This window comes from Struthio camelus, chromosome 3 (genome assembly GCF_040807025.1).
Source record: "Struthio camelus isolate bStrCam1 chromosome 3, bStrCam1.hap1, whole genome shotgun sequence".
In the NCBI taxonomy this organism is placed as follows: Eukaryota; Metazoa; Chordata; class Aves; order Struthioniformes; family Struthionidae; genus Struthio; species Struthio camelus.
Window position 1 is genome coordinate 81,504,235 of NC_090944.1, and position 15,700 is coordinate 81,519,934.

The 15,700-nt window shown below is 39.3% G+C and overlaps 1 protein-coding gene across 4 annotated transcripts in view; it reads right to left on the reverse strand.

Moving 5' to 3' along the window:
- MTHFD1L (methylenetetrahydrofolate dehydrogenase (NADP+ dependent) 1 like) overlaps window positions 1-15,700 on the reverse strand; it is a 158,688-nt gene that overhangs the window by 134,061 nt on the left and 8,927 nt on the right. For all 4 annotated transcript variants that reach the window (XM_068938738.1, XM_068938739.1, XM_068938736.1 and 1 more), the window contains exons 6-9: window positions 14,722-14,822; window positions 13,630-13,754; window positions 5,580-5,691; window positions 541-620 (exon numbers count right to left, since the gene is read on the reverse strand). In XM_068938738.1, coding sequence (XP_068794839.1) covers window positions 541-620; window positions 5,580-5,691; window positions 13,630-13,754; window positions 14,722-14,822 — 418 coding nt within the window. The remainder of the gene's footprint in view (window positions 1-540; window positions 621-5,579; window positions 5,692-13,629; window positions 13,755-14,721; window positions 14,823-15,700) is intronic.

The following is a 15,700-nucleotide window of genomic DNA, read 5'->3' on the forward strand; positions in this document are numbered from 1 at the left end:
AGGCAAGACCATTTACAGGAAAGTAGCAGAGAAAAATCTTAAATAAGGCGCTGGAGATTTTATTTGGGTAAAATGGAGAACGGCTATTATTTTCTCACACATTAAAAAGAACGGAAGATACTAATTGTTCAGCAATGGCCTCATTCCCTCTTGCCTTCTGAATGACAATTGCCTCCACATAAAACAATATATTTTTGGACCTTTTATCCATCATGACACAAAACCACACACAGGTATAGTTATTCCTTAATTGCCTTGTAAGAATAGGCAACATTAGTTTATTGATACAAGTGGTTTTGGCAAGCTTGACTATAATTATCATAATTATGATAAATATGCTTTTTATTTTACCTTTCTCTAACTAAATGTAACTGGCATTAGTCACCCTAATTAACTGTTTGCAGAGTTGCTGTTAAAATGGAAGGTAGGTAGGATTTTCAAAAGAGCAAAGCAAAAATTAAAAAAAAGTCCAAATGTAGAAGCAATTTCTACAACCCAAAAGAGAGGACCAAATTTTACAGTGTTTGAAGCTATACTAACCTGCATTCGCATTGCTATCGCAAGAGAACAAACATCACTTTCAACAGGATGGTTGTTTTGCTGACCACAGTGGTGTTTCTCTGTAAAATGAAAATACTGCACTAACAAATCAAGGAGCTTTGGTGAGTGGGAGCACGTGTATTTGAAAGCTGTCCCCAAACAAAAAAAAATTCTGCATGTTGATTTGCAGCTTAACGCCAATGCCAAAATTATAGATGGCTTATTTTATACTTAAATGGAAATCACCTAGGAAGATTGACAAGGAAATAGTGTGAAAATCAGACACCAAACGTAAGCCCTAACGCACGTGATGCAAACATACACTTGCGACTGACAAAGCATGCACATACTTGAAAAGAGAATAAGAAAAAACAGAAACCAATTCCAGGATCCAAATAATTGCTTTTGGACAAAAAGAAACAGAGAGGGGAATAAAAAAAGCCTGACAGGCACTAGGATTTGAAGAGCTACCTATATTTTTAACAGAACACCTGAATGAACTTGATAAAGACTGTCTTCTTTTTCATATGCCTATCTCAGTGAAAGAAAACAATGAAATGATCATAAAGTATTGAACAGTATTATTATCCAATGAGATTTAAAATTTGAAATCAAAATATGCAAAACTTTGATCAGCAAAAGTTTTCTTCACTGGCAGGACACTAAAATTAAAAGCGGACATTCTTAAGAGTCTATACAATTTACAATGGCTCCAGTTTTACTGACACATGGGTGTTTCTAGTGGCAACATGTCATATAATAATCACACATTAGCTACTCTGACTAAATGTATTATTTTGTCTTTTTCCTGCAGCCCTCCTTTTGGCTCGCTCTTCTGTTGTTTCTTAATAACTTTTGTCTAGATGCAGTTTCTCCAAGACAAAATTCACAACTTAGTCTCTGTGGGTGCATCAAGGCCTTAGTCTCATTCTGAAGGGTGTAGACATAAGTATAATAAAAAATAACGATTGTGCACTGACAACTTTAGCCTTTCCCCTTCAGGGGAACTGAACTGCAATTCCTGACCTACCCAAGCTCTCACTGTAGTTGTCCCTTCTGTACCTACCATAAAATGCTCACATTATCTTGCATAATCACCTTTGCTAATGAAAGTCCCCATAGTGGAAGGACACAGAAATCACCAGCTGCAATCAGCGTGGCAGACATACGTGCAGAGGAGCCAGCACAGCACTGGGCCATGCAATACCCACTCTCACAGCTGTCACGAAGAGAGCAAGAGACCCTGTTTGCAGATACACTCAGCCTCGTTCAATTCGCTTTCTAAACCTGTCTCAAATACTATCACCAGTTGGCATCTGTACTTCAGTGACAAAGCTAACCAAGGAGTAAGATGACAGTCCTAACATTAAACTCAAAATAAGAAGGCGTCTAAAAAAGCCTTCTACTTGTATTAACACTTACTATGTTTAAAACAAAATTTCTGGAGGTGTTCAGTTTTAGACCCAAAGACAGAGCTTTACTGGAAGTTGTAACAGTCTATCACAGTCATAAGTTGACTATTGTTGCTTTGAGACCAGACTGGGATAGCTGCCAGAGACAAATGAAGTAAGAAGAATGAAGCTAAAATCCCCTTTCAGACAGCTGTGCTTTACAGAAACATTTCAACTTTTTATGTTATTTGGCTTAAAATGACTTCTTTATCAGGGCAGAGATAGCATGTGTGTAAATACATATTGGAACTGGAGATTTCCCTTCAATAAACTACTCACAGCTTGCCTACGCTACACACTCACTACGCAAAGATGACTAGCTAGGCTTTTTCAAGGAGTGAAGGTGAAGCTAGAGGTAAAATTGATGCACACATGAGCTTGAGTCCACAGGACTGCAAAAACTCACTTCAGACAGATTTTCCAGCTGGGGGCTAGAACAGTTCTCCATGTGTTGGATTTAGGCCAGAAGATCAGCTGGACCACAGATGTTGTGTTTCCCGCACTGATTCACCCTAATAATGTTCCCTACACCCACCTATTTGTACCCTATTGTGCAGATGGGTAAGAGTAACATGCAAGTTGTCTGTTCAGGCAGTCCGGTAGGGTCACAGCGGAGAAGCAATGGAGAAACGGTTGAATTTCCCACTAAGATACTACACAGTATGGGCTGGACCTTTCAAGTGACCCAGAAGGAGGGTGACATCAAATTCCATAAATTTAGGCATCCTTAACTTTTTTTCAGAAACTCATTCCTAATTCCTATAGATTTACATATAAAGCATTTTGCTGTAAGAGGCTACCACCACTCACTTCATACCAAAATCATTACTACAGCAGAACAAGGTGTTGCATTGATAGAAATTATATGAACATTTTATAATTAAAAACACTTAAAACTTTTATCAGATTAAAAAAAAAAAAGGCTTTGAAAAAACTGTTCAGTCACTGTAGAGCAAGCACTTTTAGTTCTGCTTTCCTGGCTTACATTATTAGACCTGCCCAGTATAACTATGTTTTTGCAAATTCTGAGTGCTTTTAAAACATACGTGTGTGCTAGGCTACATGTATACCTACATGAGACAGAAATCTTGCCACCAGCTAGCAAGAATAAAAGTCATTTCACGGCCATTCTTGCCTTCAGGCTTCATTTAATTCCTGTGACCCTACAGATGTTAAATTGGACATTGAGAAAACCCAGAAAAATTTCTGAGCACCTCAGCCAAACAGATTTCACTGTGTACTGAAAGTGAAGAATCACTTAGAAGACTTACTGGTTTCTCTAAGGTCATAATTGTTCCACAATAGGCTTTTAATAAATATCTTGCAATTAAACTGAGTGCATTCTTCCTGTCAAACAGACACCTGTGTTTCGTGTACCTCTCTAGGATGTCTTCAGGCCAACAATTCTTAAAGCTGCTAAAATGTGTTTCTGCTGTTCTTTCAGAGTTTCTCCAAGATTCTGGCAGACTCAAAAGCAGAAGCATAAAGATAGATGACATTTGGTAGATAAGTTCCTATTTACACTATCTTGTTAAAAATCTCATAATGCCTTTCAAAAGAATCACTATCCTTAACACACAGCCCACAACTAGATAAATGGAGAGAAATCTATAGGCTCATGCCAAATGTTACCACCAGTCCATTTCCTGCCTTAAGGACAAATGTTGCTGTGGTATGTGAACATCTCCCAATGTTTGAACGCAGTTGCCCTAACAGCATTCTTTTAGGGATGCAAAACACTACTATTATCTTGAGTTCTATAGTGCAGCTGAGGCTTGAAGGCACTTCAGAAGTGTCGTGCAGTCACAACGCATAACTGTTAGGTCCCTGAAGTTAAGACCCAGGCTCCCTCTGCATTGGAAGGGGAGAACGAGGTACCTGAAGGTGTTTTTTACACCAGGCATCATGCAGAGCTGGGAGAGGTCAGCTCCGCCCCTTCAGACTACATGGAAGGGCTCATCTCCAGGCTGTGAACACAGCCCCACACCTTCTCCTCCAAGTCTGACACCTGAGTAGTTTCTGCTTAAAAGCATTAAAATGAGGAGGGGCCATTCCCTTCTTTTAGATACTACTGCTGTACCACCACTGCCTCCCCTCTGTGCCCCTTTCCCTTTCTCCCCCGTTCCTACTTCATATAAACAGTATGTATGTTGTATGTATGTATGTATGTTTTGAGTGCCTGCTGAGGAGACCCATCTGCCAACCCCTGCTCCAAGGATGCTTAACAATTATGTCCAATGATCCTTATGCAAAATAGGTGGGCACTGAAGAGAGATAGTTTCTCCTAATTATTAGAATAGTATGTCAAAATTTCCCTCCGCTCCTTTTTGATTTAACAAAACATTAATTATTTTCCACCAACTTGCACAGCATCAACAAGAGATAAGGCTTAGTACCCCTCTCAAATAGCCATTACGACCAGAGTGCTGTTCTGGGAGGAGGGTGACGAGTGTCCAAATGCCTTTGGACAGTTGGGTAAATTTAACACAGATCTCCCACATCCACAGTGTGTGTTCAAATCAAGTGGATATCAAGAAAAAGACGGAAAAGGATCTCCTCCTGTGGCCACACTTTGCACAGGAATAGCAGCTGCTTTAGGACGAGCCTGATGTTCCATTAGCTGGCTCTGTTTAGAGTGTCTGCTGAATTTGTCCTCAGGGACTACACCTAGCTTCAGGACCATAAAATTAGTTCTCCTTGGCCTTATGCCCATTATCCCAGTTTTATATCATTAGATGTCAATCAGCACAGGTATGATAGATTTAGAAAAGCATATTAACTGATCAGACTACCTGTATATTTCCTTATTTTCCTATTCATTCACAATATAATGCCATCAGGACACTGAACAGTCAAATTCATAAACAATATCCTATTAAAAAATCTAGAAAACATATAAAGATCTTTATAGTAGTTTAAGGAATTTTATAGGAAACACAGTTCTAGCAGTGGAATAGAAAAAGTTCTGGGAAAAGTTCTTCGTCCTAACCCGAATAGAATACTGAGCATTTTTCAACTGAGAAATTAATGAATACTTACCTCCCTGCAAAACAGTAAGCTAAGTTATGTTTAAGGAGGGAAAAAAAAAAAAAAATCAAGACTCTTTCATAGGAGTAGCTAATATAGAAGACACTCTGCCTGTACTTAGCTTCATGTGTTTTCTACTCCATCCTGCACAATTCTTTAAGCACACCTTTGCAGTACATCACAGCTGACATTTTCGCCCTCCTTGCCTTTCCCCCATGTCCCAGGTGAGGCATTGAAGTCTTAACAGACAACATGCTGAAATAATTACACATCTGATGATCCGAAAGTCTTCTCTCTGAATTCTCAGAATCCACAGGATCATCACTTATTAAATATAATCCCGGTATGAAGAATCTATTCTAGTGTTTCTTCCGTCATCTGACATCTTTTTCCTATTTATATATTAGAGACACATGTATATATCCCTGGTACCCACTTTAAAGGGCCCTCTCCCAAATACATAGCTTTTAATCACACTTTGTTGTCCCCAACATGTCATACGCTTACTTCAAAGACTCATCACATTACTTTCAAGAACTATTCCCTTTTAACTCCTCTTACCTGATTGAAAGTCACGAGAACAATTGACAATAACGGTTCCAGGTTTTATCCAGCTGACTGGAGTATCTTCAGGTTTTGTACTGCTGACTATCACCACATCTGCATGATGAAGCTATCAACAGCAAAAAAAAAAAAAAAAAGGCATTTTAAGATTAGGCGTATTTTCGTGAATACCCAATTTATATTAGACTTATACAATAATTGTCTTTTGAGGTAAGTATTTCCAGACAAAAGAAAAAAATGTAAATCGATGGCCTGATTTATGAACAATTGCACTGAAATTAAGTCAGGGAAACAAACCATGAAGTTGTGCAAGCGGGGTCAGAGTCAGCACAATAACATTTAATGGAGATTACATATTGCAAAGAAAAAGCCCTATCATTGTCCAAAGCACTGTCCAACAGGGTAATGTGGAGAAACTTAAGAAAGAGCAGGGTTGAAAGACAGTAAATAATTAATTACGAAGAGTACAGTCAGACTATCTGAAAGTAGAACACCAGGCCAGTTCACCAGAATACCAGATGACCTGATCCGCAAACACTGATGTCTTTGAAGAATAGCAATTAAAGCATTTTTCCCCTTATCAATTCATGGTTGCTAATCCGTGCCTCTGATTTAGTTCAACCATGCAGATGTTGGGGCAAAAAATATTACTAAAAAAATTCTCATAACCAAAGACATAAGCATCTTCCTTTCCTCCCTATTTTCAAACAGGAATCTGTAACAATTATCGGAATAAACAGGAGATAAGGGAAGGCTCTCACTGGAGGCAGGCGTATAAAGATGCACTAAAAAAGGAAATCCAGGCACAACACTAGCTCAAGCCTAAGCATAGAAATTATTGCAGAGATACAGTGATTTTGGAAGTATTTTGAAAAATGTAAAGAAATGTCAAGTGTCACACACCCCGCAAGCCTCTCTAAGAATTGATTTGTGACTGACAAGTGTTCCAGCTTCTTTTTTGGCCAAAAGCGCTCTGACGCAATCCTGCCTGACATTCCTGCCAAGAAATAACAGCTAGAAATTCCATCAGTAAAGCAGTTTTTGGCACAGCTGAGCATCAAGGAGGGGAGAAGAACATAATTGTGGCGGAAATGGCAGAAAGCTAAGAAAGCTCCATCTTCTCCTCAGAGGACACAGGGATGGTCTAACCCTCCTTTGGAGACCAACACGTAGAAACAGAGCCAAAAGTGTGGGAGAAGGTCTGCTTGCTTGACAAATGACTAATGCTACAAGCTGGTTCAAGCTTCAGTCAAAAGTCCCTGTAACACTGCTATGATTGCCTGCAAACGTACAGACCAAACAGTCATTCAGTCTTACTCAAATTATCTAGATTCCTGTGTCTGGTGCAAGCATTGACTTACATGCCACTCCTAGAAGGCCAGATAAGTAATGCTTGGCCAGCGTCAAGTCAAATTATACTGAGGAATTTGCAAGCAACTTTGGATAAAAAGATGTTGCAGTGACTTGTGTACTCAAAGTACTTTCCCAGCAAGAGCAGGCAGCCGCTGCCGTTAACACAGTCAATCATCAATGTCAACAAACACAGAGAAAATCAGTGATTATCTTCAGTTACACAAGTCCAGTCTTTTCCATAACAAAAAATTATTCATATTCTCGCAGTTATAATACATATGTATTATATGTAATACATATACTGAAAGCCAGGTATATCATCCCGTGCAAAGCCTTTGGGAGAAAGGTTAACAACTTTTTACATCATAAAGCTCTGATCAGTTGAGAGTTGTATGCAACAAGTAATAATTTTGAGAAATATTCAGCCAACGTACATTGGATCAATTCTGTCATAAGAAACTATAATGCCAGAACAACTGGCCTGAGCAAATACTCATCTCTATGACTACCAATTGTAATTTTGCAAAATGTTCTTAATAGTCTAACACAATCATTTGTGTAGCCAATGTTAACACCGTTTTGGATGGCTAAAGTCACATGTATCCGTAAATACATGAGAAAAAAACAGCCAGACGTTTCATCTCATCTCTGCCTTGTTCCACTTCCCCCCGGTAAAAAGTCGTTTCATGTGGCACAGAGCAGTATCCTTTGGGATGAAGATATACTGATCTCAGAGCCTTCTCCCATGATTTCTGTTTTTTGTTTTCCAAAAACAAAGTATAGAGGAAAAAAGGTACAGAAATAATTGTCACACTCTTGCTATAAACAAGTATTTTTGCCTGCAAGTAGTAAAAAAAATTATTAGAGAATCAATAAAGTATACATGACAAGCACATTACAGAACAATTATTTTTTCACTTGAAGTTTTTTTTAATTCTATCCAGAAACTTGTTTGACTTTGAAAGCTAAATAGTTATTTACAGAATGCTAGGAGTCCTTGACTGAGATTTATATGAACTCCATTGGGGCATTTTGGTTTCACTTGCAAGAAGTTCCCCCTACCCATTTTTTTCTTTTGCTATAACCTACTCTTTTAACTGCCTGTAAATCACTTTAAAAAAAAAAAAAAAAAAAGGAAAGAAAAGAGAAGGAAAAAAAAAGGTGTTTGGAGGCATGTGCAGGACTAACCTCCTAAATCAGAAATAAATCACAGTCATTAGAGATGGAAAAGACCTATGAAATCATCACATCCAACCTCCCTAGCAAATGTACCGCATAGTCCCCTGACAGAGGATGTATCTGATACAAACCAGATGCTACAGGCAACCATAGCCAACAGGCTGAGAAGACACTGACAAGTGCTAAAATGCAGCCGCAGGATAACCAGTTATGCATTGTTAAGTTGCTGAAACCACCGCATCCCACCGCTCAAGCTAGTGGAAGGAGCGACGAGCATCACACCAAACAACCCGCAACGCAACAGGCAGCACGAGGAAGACAAAGGAAGCTAACGCTCAGGGAGAATTCTGCATTCTCACCGACAAATATTTTTTCAGTTGGGAAGAGCAGTGCCAATAAATAAGCTGAAACCTTACCTCATAGCAAAATATGACTCTCTCCAACAAGATTTAAGTAGAAGCAGATTAAGAAGAACCACCCATTCCCAAGACAGAACACCAAATGTTAAAACAACAATACTGACATTCAAGCCAAGCATTTAATGATAATGATACAGAGTAACTGTATATGCCAGATAATTGAAAACCTGTTTTGTCATAAGGGCTGCATAAATATTTCATTTCCTCATAGTTAAAAGTGACTGCTACAAAATCTGCTTTTAAACTCATGATCAAAGAAAAAAATAATTTAGTTTTTGAAATGCACTTAGTTTCCCGGGTCTGAAGTTAGGCTAGTTAAAATGTAATAGATATGATGAGCAACAAGAAACTGATGCAGCGTTTTCCCACAATTCTGTTATGAAAAAAACTCCTTTTAAACATCAATTTACACATCTATTTCCACTTCAACCACAGCAATTTTAACTATACTCTGTGCAGCTCATGAGCAATGCAGTCACACTATGCACATGCAGTAAATGTGGTGCTTCTAAAAATCACCACCCTTCTTGGATACGTGGTTACACAGCAAGCCCAGAAGCGCAGGCTGCGCAGTAACATACAACCGGCTACACAGCTCACCAAGGTATGCAGGTTAGCCACTACCAAAACTACTCCAAACAGTATCACTTGTGAGGTGATTAAAAACCCTGGCAGAACATTTGCTTTTATTTCCACATACTTAAAAGCTATATCAACTGAAAAAAAAAAAAGGGGGCAGGGGAAAAAAAAACACAAAATTCATTAGTTGTTTTTTTTTTAAACCAAAACAAACAAAAATAGAGAAACCTACATAATATTGCTTATCACCATTAACACACTTGCCTTTCTGAACAACTCCAGCAATCCAAGAAATGCCGCACTTTAACTAAGGATCATCATGGCATACTTTCTGGAATTGCAACGATCGCATGAAATGTTCTATTATGCTCTATTCACTCTTCTCTTAGGCTTGCTCATAATGACAACATGCAGTCTCTTCAACTGCCTGTCTCCAACTCGGGCGTTTCGCAGCTCTGTCTGGCTAGAGGCCTCCGTAGCCACACTGTCGCTGCAGCTCACAGCGCAGCACGAGACACTGGCTGGGGACCCTTCCTTCCCTGTCTCCCTGTCAGTCCCACGGGGCCCTGCTGGGCATCTCTACTGCAGGCTCATGCCTATCTCCACGTATGCTTTGGCAGAGCGTGCTTTGAGCTCACAAGGTGGGAGGTAAGATTCAAAATGCAAGGAACATACAGTGTCGAAACACAAAATGTCGAAAGAGAAATACTCGCGTAGTTTACAAAATCATCGTTAGAACTGTCACATAGGCTCTCTCTCCTTTCACGGGATCTGTACAGTTGTTCTCACACACTTGTACATTTACTCGTGCCCAACAACGTGAAATGTATTCTTCTGCCAGCACTAAGATTCTTGGTCTTATCAAGGTAAAGATAACAGGGCAGCAAATGACTAAAACCTGCCTAGTAGACTGAAACTCAAGTGTTGACTTGAAGAAAGAGTAGACGGTGGCCAAGAGAGGTTCTTATCAAACCTGAAAAAGAACCTCCCCACCTTCCCAAGTCACTCATTTTAGCTGAATCACTGTCATACTTTTTAATCAGTCTTTTACAAAGAAGTTTTTCATCCCAAATTACGTCTACATAGATCAAGTCTTAGTTCTCATAAGAGAACTGCAGGAGAGCAGCTTTCCTAAAGTAGGCATAATGTGATTCACATATGGACTACCCATAAGATGACTCAGTTGATTTCCTCATAGGTATTCACGTTTTGTGGCAAGATAATAATCTATATTGGCCAATTTGCATCTATTTGATAATCTACTTTCAAACTACAAAGATACTCTAATTCTAACACAGTAAAGGATTAAGCAGGTTCTGGTTTCCGTTCCTCAATTATAACATTGTATCAAGTTTTGGTTATCTTTTAAACATTACTGTGAAGTGAGATGTTCCTGAAAATCTATGGCTAGGTCATTCTCAAGACACTTTGCAGGGATTGTGCTTTCAAGAACTATCTACACAAAGCTTAACAGAATGATAACATCTTACCTATTTCCACCTAAACGCTCAAGTCTTTATACCTTACTTCAGAATCCATTTTTACACGCAACATGTATGAATGCAGAAAGAACAGCACCTCTGCATGGCAACTATGCACAGCTGTGCCAGAATCTTCCAAAATATACTGCTTTCTCTCACTAGTGATTTTATCTGAAAATCCAGGAAGCTTAAGAGTGTTAAAGGACATAGCTCAGCTGTACAGTGATGATTATTTTTAATAGTTAAAGTCAAGGAAATCCAAAATGGAACAGAAGGAAACATTCATTATCTGTTCACCATAACAAAACGTAAAGTGGAGAGGGAAAAGAACATGTAAAGTGTGTCAGTTATTCATGTAAGTCAAAGTGAATAAATTAAAATGTCCCATTATTTTATTTCCTTTTGCTGACACGGGACACAAAAGACCTGCTTGAAAAGAGCACAACTACTACGCTGCAAGTTGGATGGTCGATGATATTATACTGCCTGTTGGCAGAGCTACCGCTGTACCTCTGTTAAACTTTTTCTAAGGTAAGCTAAAACATACTTGTGTCTTGATCATTTTCAAAACATTCTTGCAAAAGTGCGCAAGTGAAAGAAGCAATAAAAAGTCCATTCCAATACAAAACCTGATCCAAAGAATCTACAAGATTAGTGTTACATATCTCATTAAGTCAGCAGAATTTTTATAGAAAACAGTTGTAGTTATGCTACCCTTCAAAAAGAAGAACAAATCAACAGAGCTAGTCTAAGGTAATAGAATACCTGCTTAAAAAATGCATTACATCATTAAGTTTGGGGTTTGTGCTTCCGTGCAAACGGGCCTGACAAATGGATTAAGATAAAAAAGGTACACTAGCCTTAAGTTTAATTTTTGGTTTCATTGTATGTACTGCCAAATGAACGCATCTCAGTGAAATATTCATACAGCTAAGTGAAGTTATTACTCTACAGTAGGTTATACCTCCAAACAGTAGGACACAGAACGTTATTGCAGAGGTATTACATTCAGAGGAAGTAGAAAATAAAGAGTGCAATCATGTCTAAAGTTAGCATATTATGCACCAAAACCAAAATGAGAACTAATTTTTCGAAAGTCTTGGAAAAACCTCTGCACAGACTAATATATTTGCTTACTCGAAATTCAAACAAAAAACCTTAAGAGAAACCTTGTGGCGCTTTGAACTATTTTTAGTTAATTTCAGCAAAACAAACCAGGGTTTTGAACCAGCAAGAGAAAACAGATTCGTATCATTGGTTATAATCACATTATTTAACAACATGGTACTTCTAATACAGGTTGCCACTAGACAACAACGCCTAGCTGTCTGGTGAGAAATCTGTGCTTGGGTTCTGCCTCTTGGGCTGCTGGGAACATGGTATAGGGCAATCTTGTGCGGGGGCATTAGATTTTTGTCTCTAAGCTGTTCCTCACAGAGTTGCATCCAGCCAGGTCCATCAGGACTATCGGTGATACGGTGCTCCAGGCTTACAGAGATGAAAAAGAGGAAGGTGAGCTTCCCCAGAGCTCTGCTGATTAGACCTCCAGGCAAAGCAGAAACTCCTTTACTGCCAAAAGTTAAAATGAACTTGGGAAGACTGATGTGTAAAGCCCCAAACTTCTTCCTGCTTAGGCCTCATACTCTGTTTCCCATCAGTGACCTGCTGCGAGAGGTAAGCTTGGGAATGCCAAAGAGCAAGGCGTGATTATGGGAAAGCATCTGGATGGAAGGAAATGGATCTTTCTACAGCATATAGGCAGCACAGCCCACCGAGCTCCAGCCTGGACCAAATCCTGTGCTGTGAACCAGAACCAGTGAAAACACCCCTGGCTATCCCTCTCGCTGATCCACTATCAGAGAACGCAGTCCTTAAGCACAAACGCGAGCAATGAGACATAATTAAAGAATGAGACAGACTTAGTATGAAGCTTATAGTGCTTCCATCTCTGAGAGAAGCATATGTTTCCCAAGAGTTGTCAGTCACTTAAAAGGCAGAAACAAGACAAGCCTAACAAAAACATCAGCAGCTGTGAAAATATAAGCTTGCCAAAGAACCTTCTAACTATCACAGCTGCCCAAACGAATGCAAAATGTATTTCCTCGTTCTGTCCTCGAATTCAAAACCTGGCTGCCTGACATAATGATTTTGACTTGGCTGCCACCTTGTGGCACGTGCTATGAAATACAACATAACACTTTACTCATTGTACCTTACACCCAAACACGGATTTGGGAATGAAGCCACAGGAATAACGTGCACCCCCTCTACAGCTAATTACTAGAGTCTGTACTGTGGCGTACTGCAGGCTGAACTGGGACCCTGTACACATATACAAAGTACAACACATTCCCACTTATATTATTCTATGAAACGTGCATGAGAGATTAAAGAACAAACTGGGAAGCCTGACGTGACGCTGGACTGACTTCCAAACTGTTGCTAAAAGTTCTGCAAAAAGCAACCACAAAGTCTAAATGAAATCCTTCAAATTAAATCCCATGAATTTCACCGAATCCTTTTCCATTTTTGTTTTTTTCAAGGCTAAAGAAAAGATCCTGGTCCTCTTTGTCCCAAAATATGCACTTGCAAAATTATTTGACATATAAATTCAGTGTAGGTAACTTTACATGAATCACTATGTTGCAAAACAAGAAGAAAGCAAGTGTCTCTTTCTTGCACTGAGGGATGTTTGTTTTAAACTTTGTGAATTCTTTCTCTGACACAGCTACTGCTGCAGAACAAAGAAGTTTACAGCTTCTGCTACGCATATAATATTCTGGTATAGAATATACAGAATATCTGTTTGCCTGAGTAACAATTTTTGAACAAACAGGAAGGATGAAAAAGCGTCCTAACCTAATCTGGCCGCTGGCTAGCTCGGATGCCATCCGTTACCAAAACGGCGACAATCTGTGCTGAAGACTCCCTCTCGTGAAGGGCAGCGGGCTGGACCAGTGCAGCACTCACTGACAAACGGACCAGCCGGATGTGGAGATGCTAGGTGACCCCCGAGTATTTGGCAGGCACGCTCACCTTGTTCTGGAGCTGAGGACTTTTCCACTGGCAGCTCATAGTCATCGCACCTCTCCGCTGCAGCATACATTGCAAGGAGGCTCCCAGGGCTCCGCTGGCTCCCACAAGTAGCACTTTCTTTCCGTCTGTGTGACACAAGGCAAGCAAGTCATTTAAGCTGCCCTCAGCTGTAAAGGCATGAAGCACCAAACTCCACTGGATCACAGAGCTGGAGCATTTAACTGGACTTCCCCTCCCACTCTCTTCTCTTTTCATTAAGGTCAGAAATTTAAAAAACAAACAAAAAAAAAGCAATAAAAAGAACCCGATCACTACAAGACAACTCCTCTTGTGTTCCTGCACAACCACGTTAACTACAGCATTAAAGGCGACTCTTTCAGAGTCCGTGAACTAATACACAACTATACGTTTTAAGTTGCACTCTGGTGATTCTTTAATTCTAGTCAGTGGATATTGCTCTTCTGGTTTTCTGGTATTTTGTTTTCATGTATTCTTTCATCCATATTTGTAACTAAGTACATTTTACTACATGTTTACAGTTCAGTTACATAAATCCTTGTCTCAACAATTCTGCATCACCACAAGAGAGAGTATTTCTGAAACAGTGCCTTAAACTACCACTGTCTTTACGAGAGCTATAAACTCACTTGTTTACATCTGCCATTTAAACGTTAGCATTTACGCAGTACAGCCCAAAACAAAAGATTCATCCATTAGTTATTTATAGGCAGACTTGGATTTGTCCAAGTATTTACACTAATCAAAAAAGCTACATGAAATCCCTAGTGATCTTTGCACTTAAAATATTTTTGGTTCTGGAGATGCCTCAAGTGACTTCAGTGAAATAGAATTTGCTGATGGCAGGTAATCCCTGCCTCATCTCCAAATACTGTAAAACGGAAGACCTGTTTCTGAGGCTATTACATTCAAATGTCACTGAGGTTCTTTATCAGAAGGAGGCAAATATATTAAAGGTGGGAAAACAAAACAAAATAGAAGACACAAAGCAAAACGAGATTATACTTGTCTCAGTCAGGACTACTGAGAAAATGAAGATTTCACTAATGCTAGAATTACCACAGAATGTCTCACCTAAATTTTCAAGAACCTCCATCACAGCACAGGCAGTAGGAGAAACTAAACAGTCATAGGCATCCCCACGTATCAAGCATCCTAGGTTTGCATCAGATAATCTGCCATGGAAACACATGGGAATTAAAAAAGAATGCAATATTAATCCTCAATATTGTTCTTGTGATTAGCTATAACCCATGTTAGAACAGAGTAAAACATGCCTCATAAAAGTAAATCCTCCCATAGTGATGTACTGTGGCTTATTAGTATCATCCTACATTTTAGTTAGACAAACAACAAGCCTCAAGAAATACTGGAAAAGGGGTTCGTGAGTTAGAAGAATAAAATGAGTGCACAATATACAAACAGCTTGCTATTCTTTGTGCTGGGATAGCCATAGCACATATGCCAAAACCTCTAAGTAGCTTTCTGTGGAACCAGATCAGCAAAGTCGAACCAGAGGCAAATCATCCTTCCGGACTTAAACTGACTTGCTGAGGAGAAGTCAGATTCTCTCTCATACGCAAGTATTATCTAAATTTTCCATTCTCTGCCCATCTCCAGGGCTCTGGATAATGGAAAGTCAACTCATTAGCAAGATTTTCACAATCCAGCCTGACATGATAGAAAAGCAGAAAGGGAAAAGAAATGATAGGCAGCGGTCTGCAGTTGAGAGCAGGAAGACTGCAAGAGGGTAAAAGCAGCAAAATAGTAGCCTGGGCATCTAAATTATGTCAGTGGACTCTCCAGATAGCGGCGCAACTCGAGATTGATTGGAAAGTCATGGTAGTGGATGCAAACTATCATAGTTCTCTTCCCCACCAGAAGCAAGTGCTATAGCAATTTAAAACCTTCCATGCAACTTTTCCACAAATCCAGTTTCAAAAACTACATTTTTGTGTGACTGCCATTTGTATTACTGAAGTACTAAAATACCTTAATTAAATATATCAGTAGCATTTTTTGATTTCTTTGGAAGAATCACTTCCTGGATACA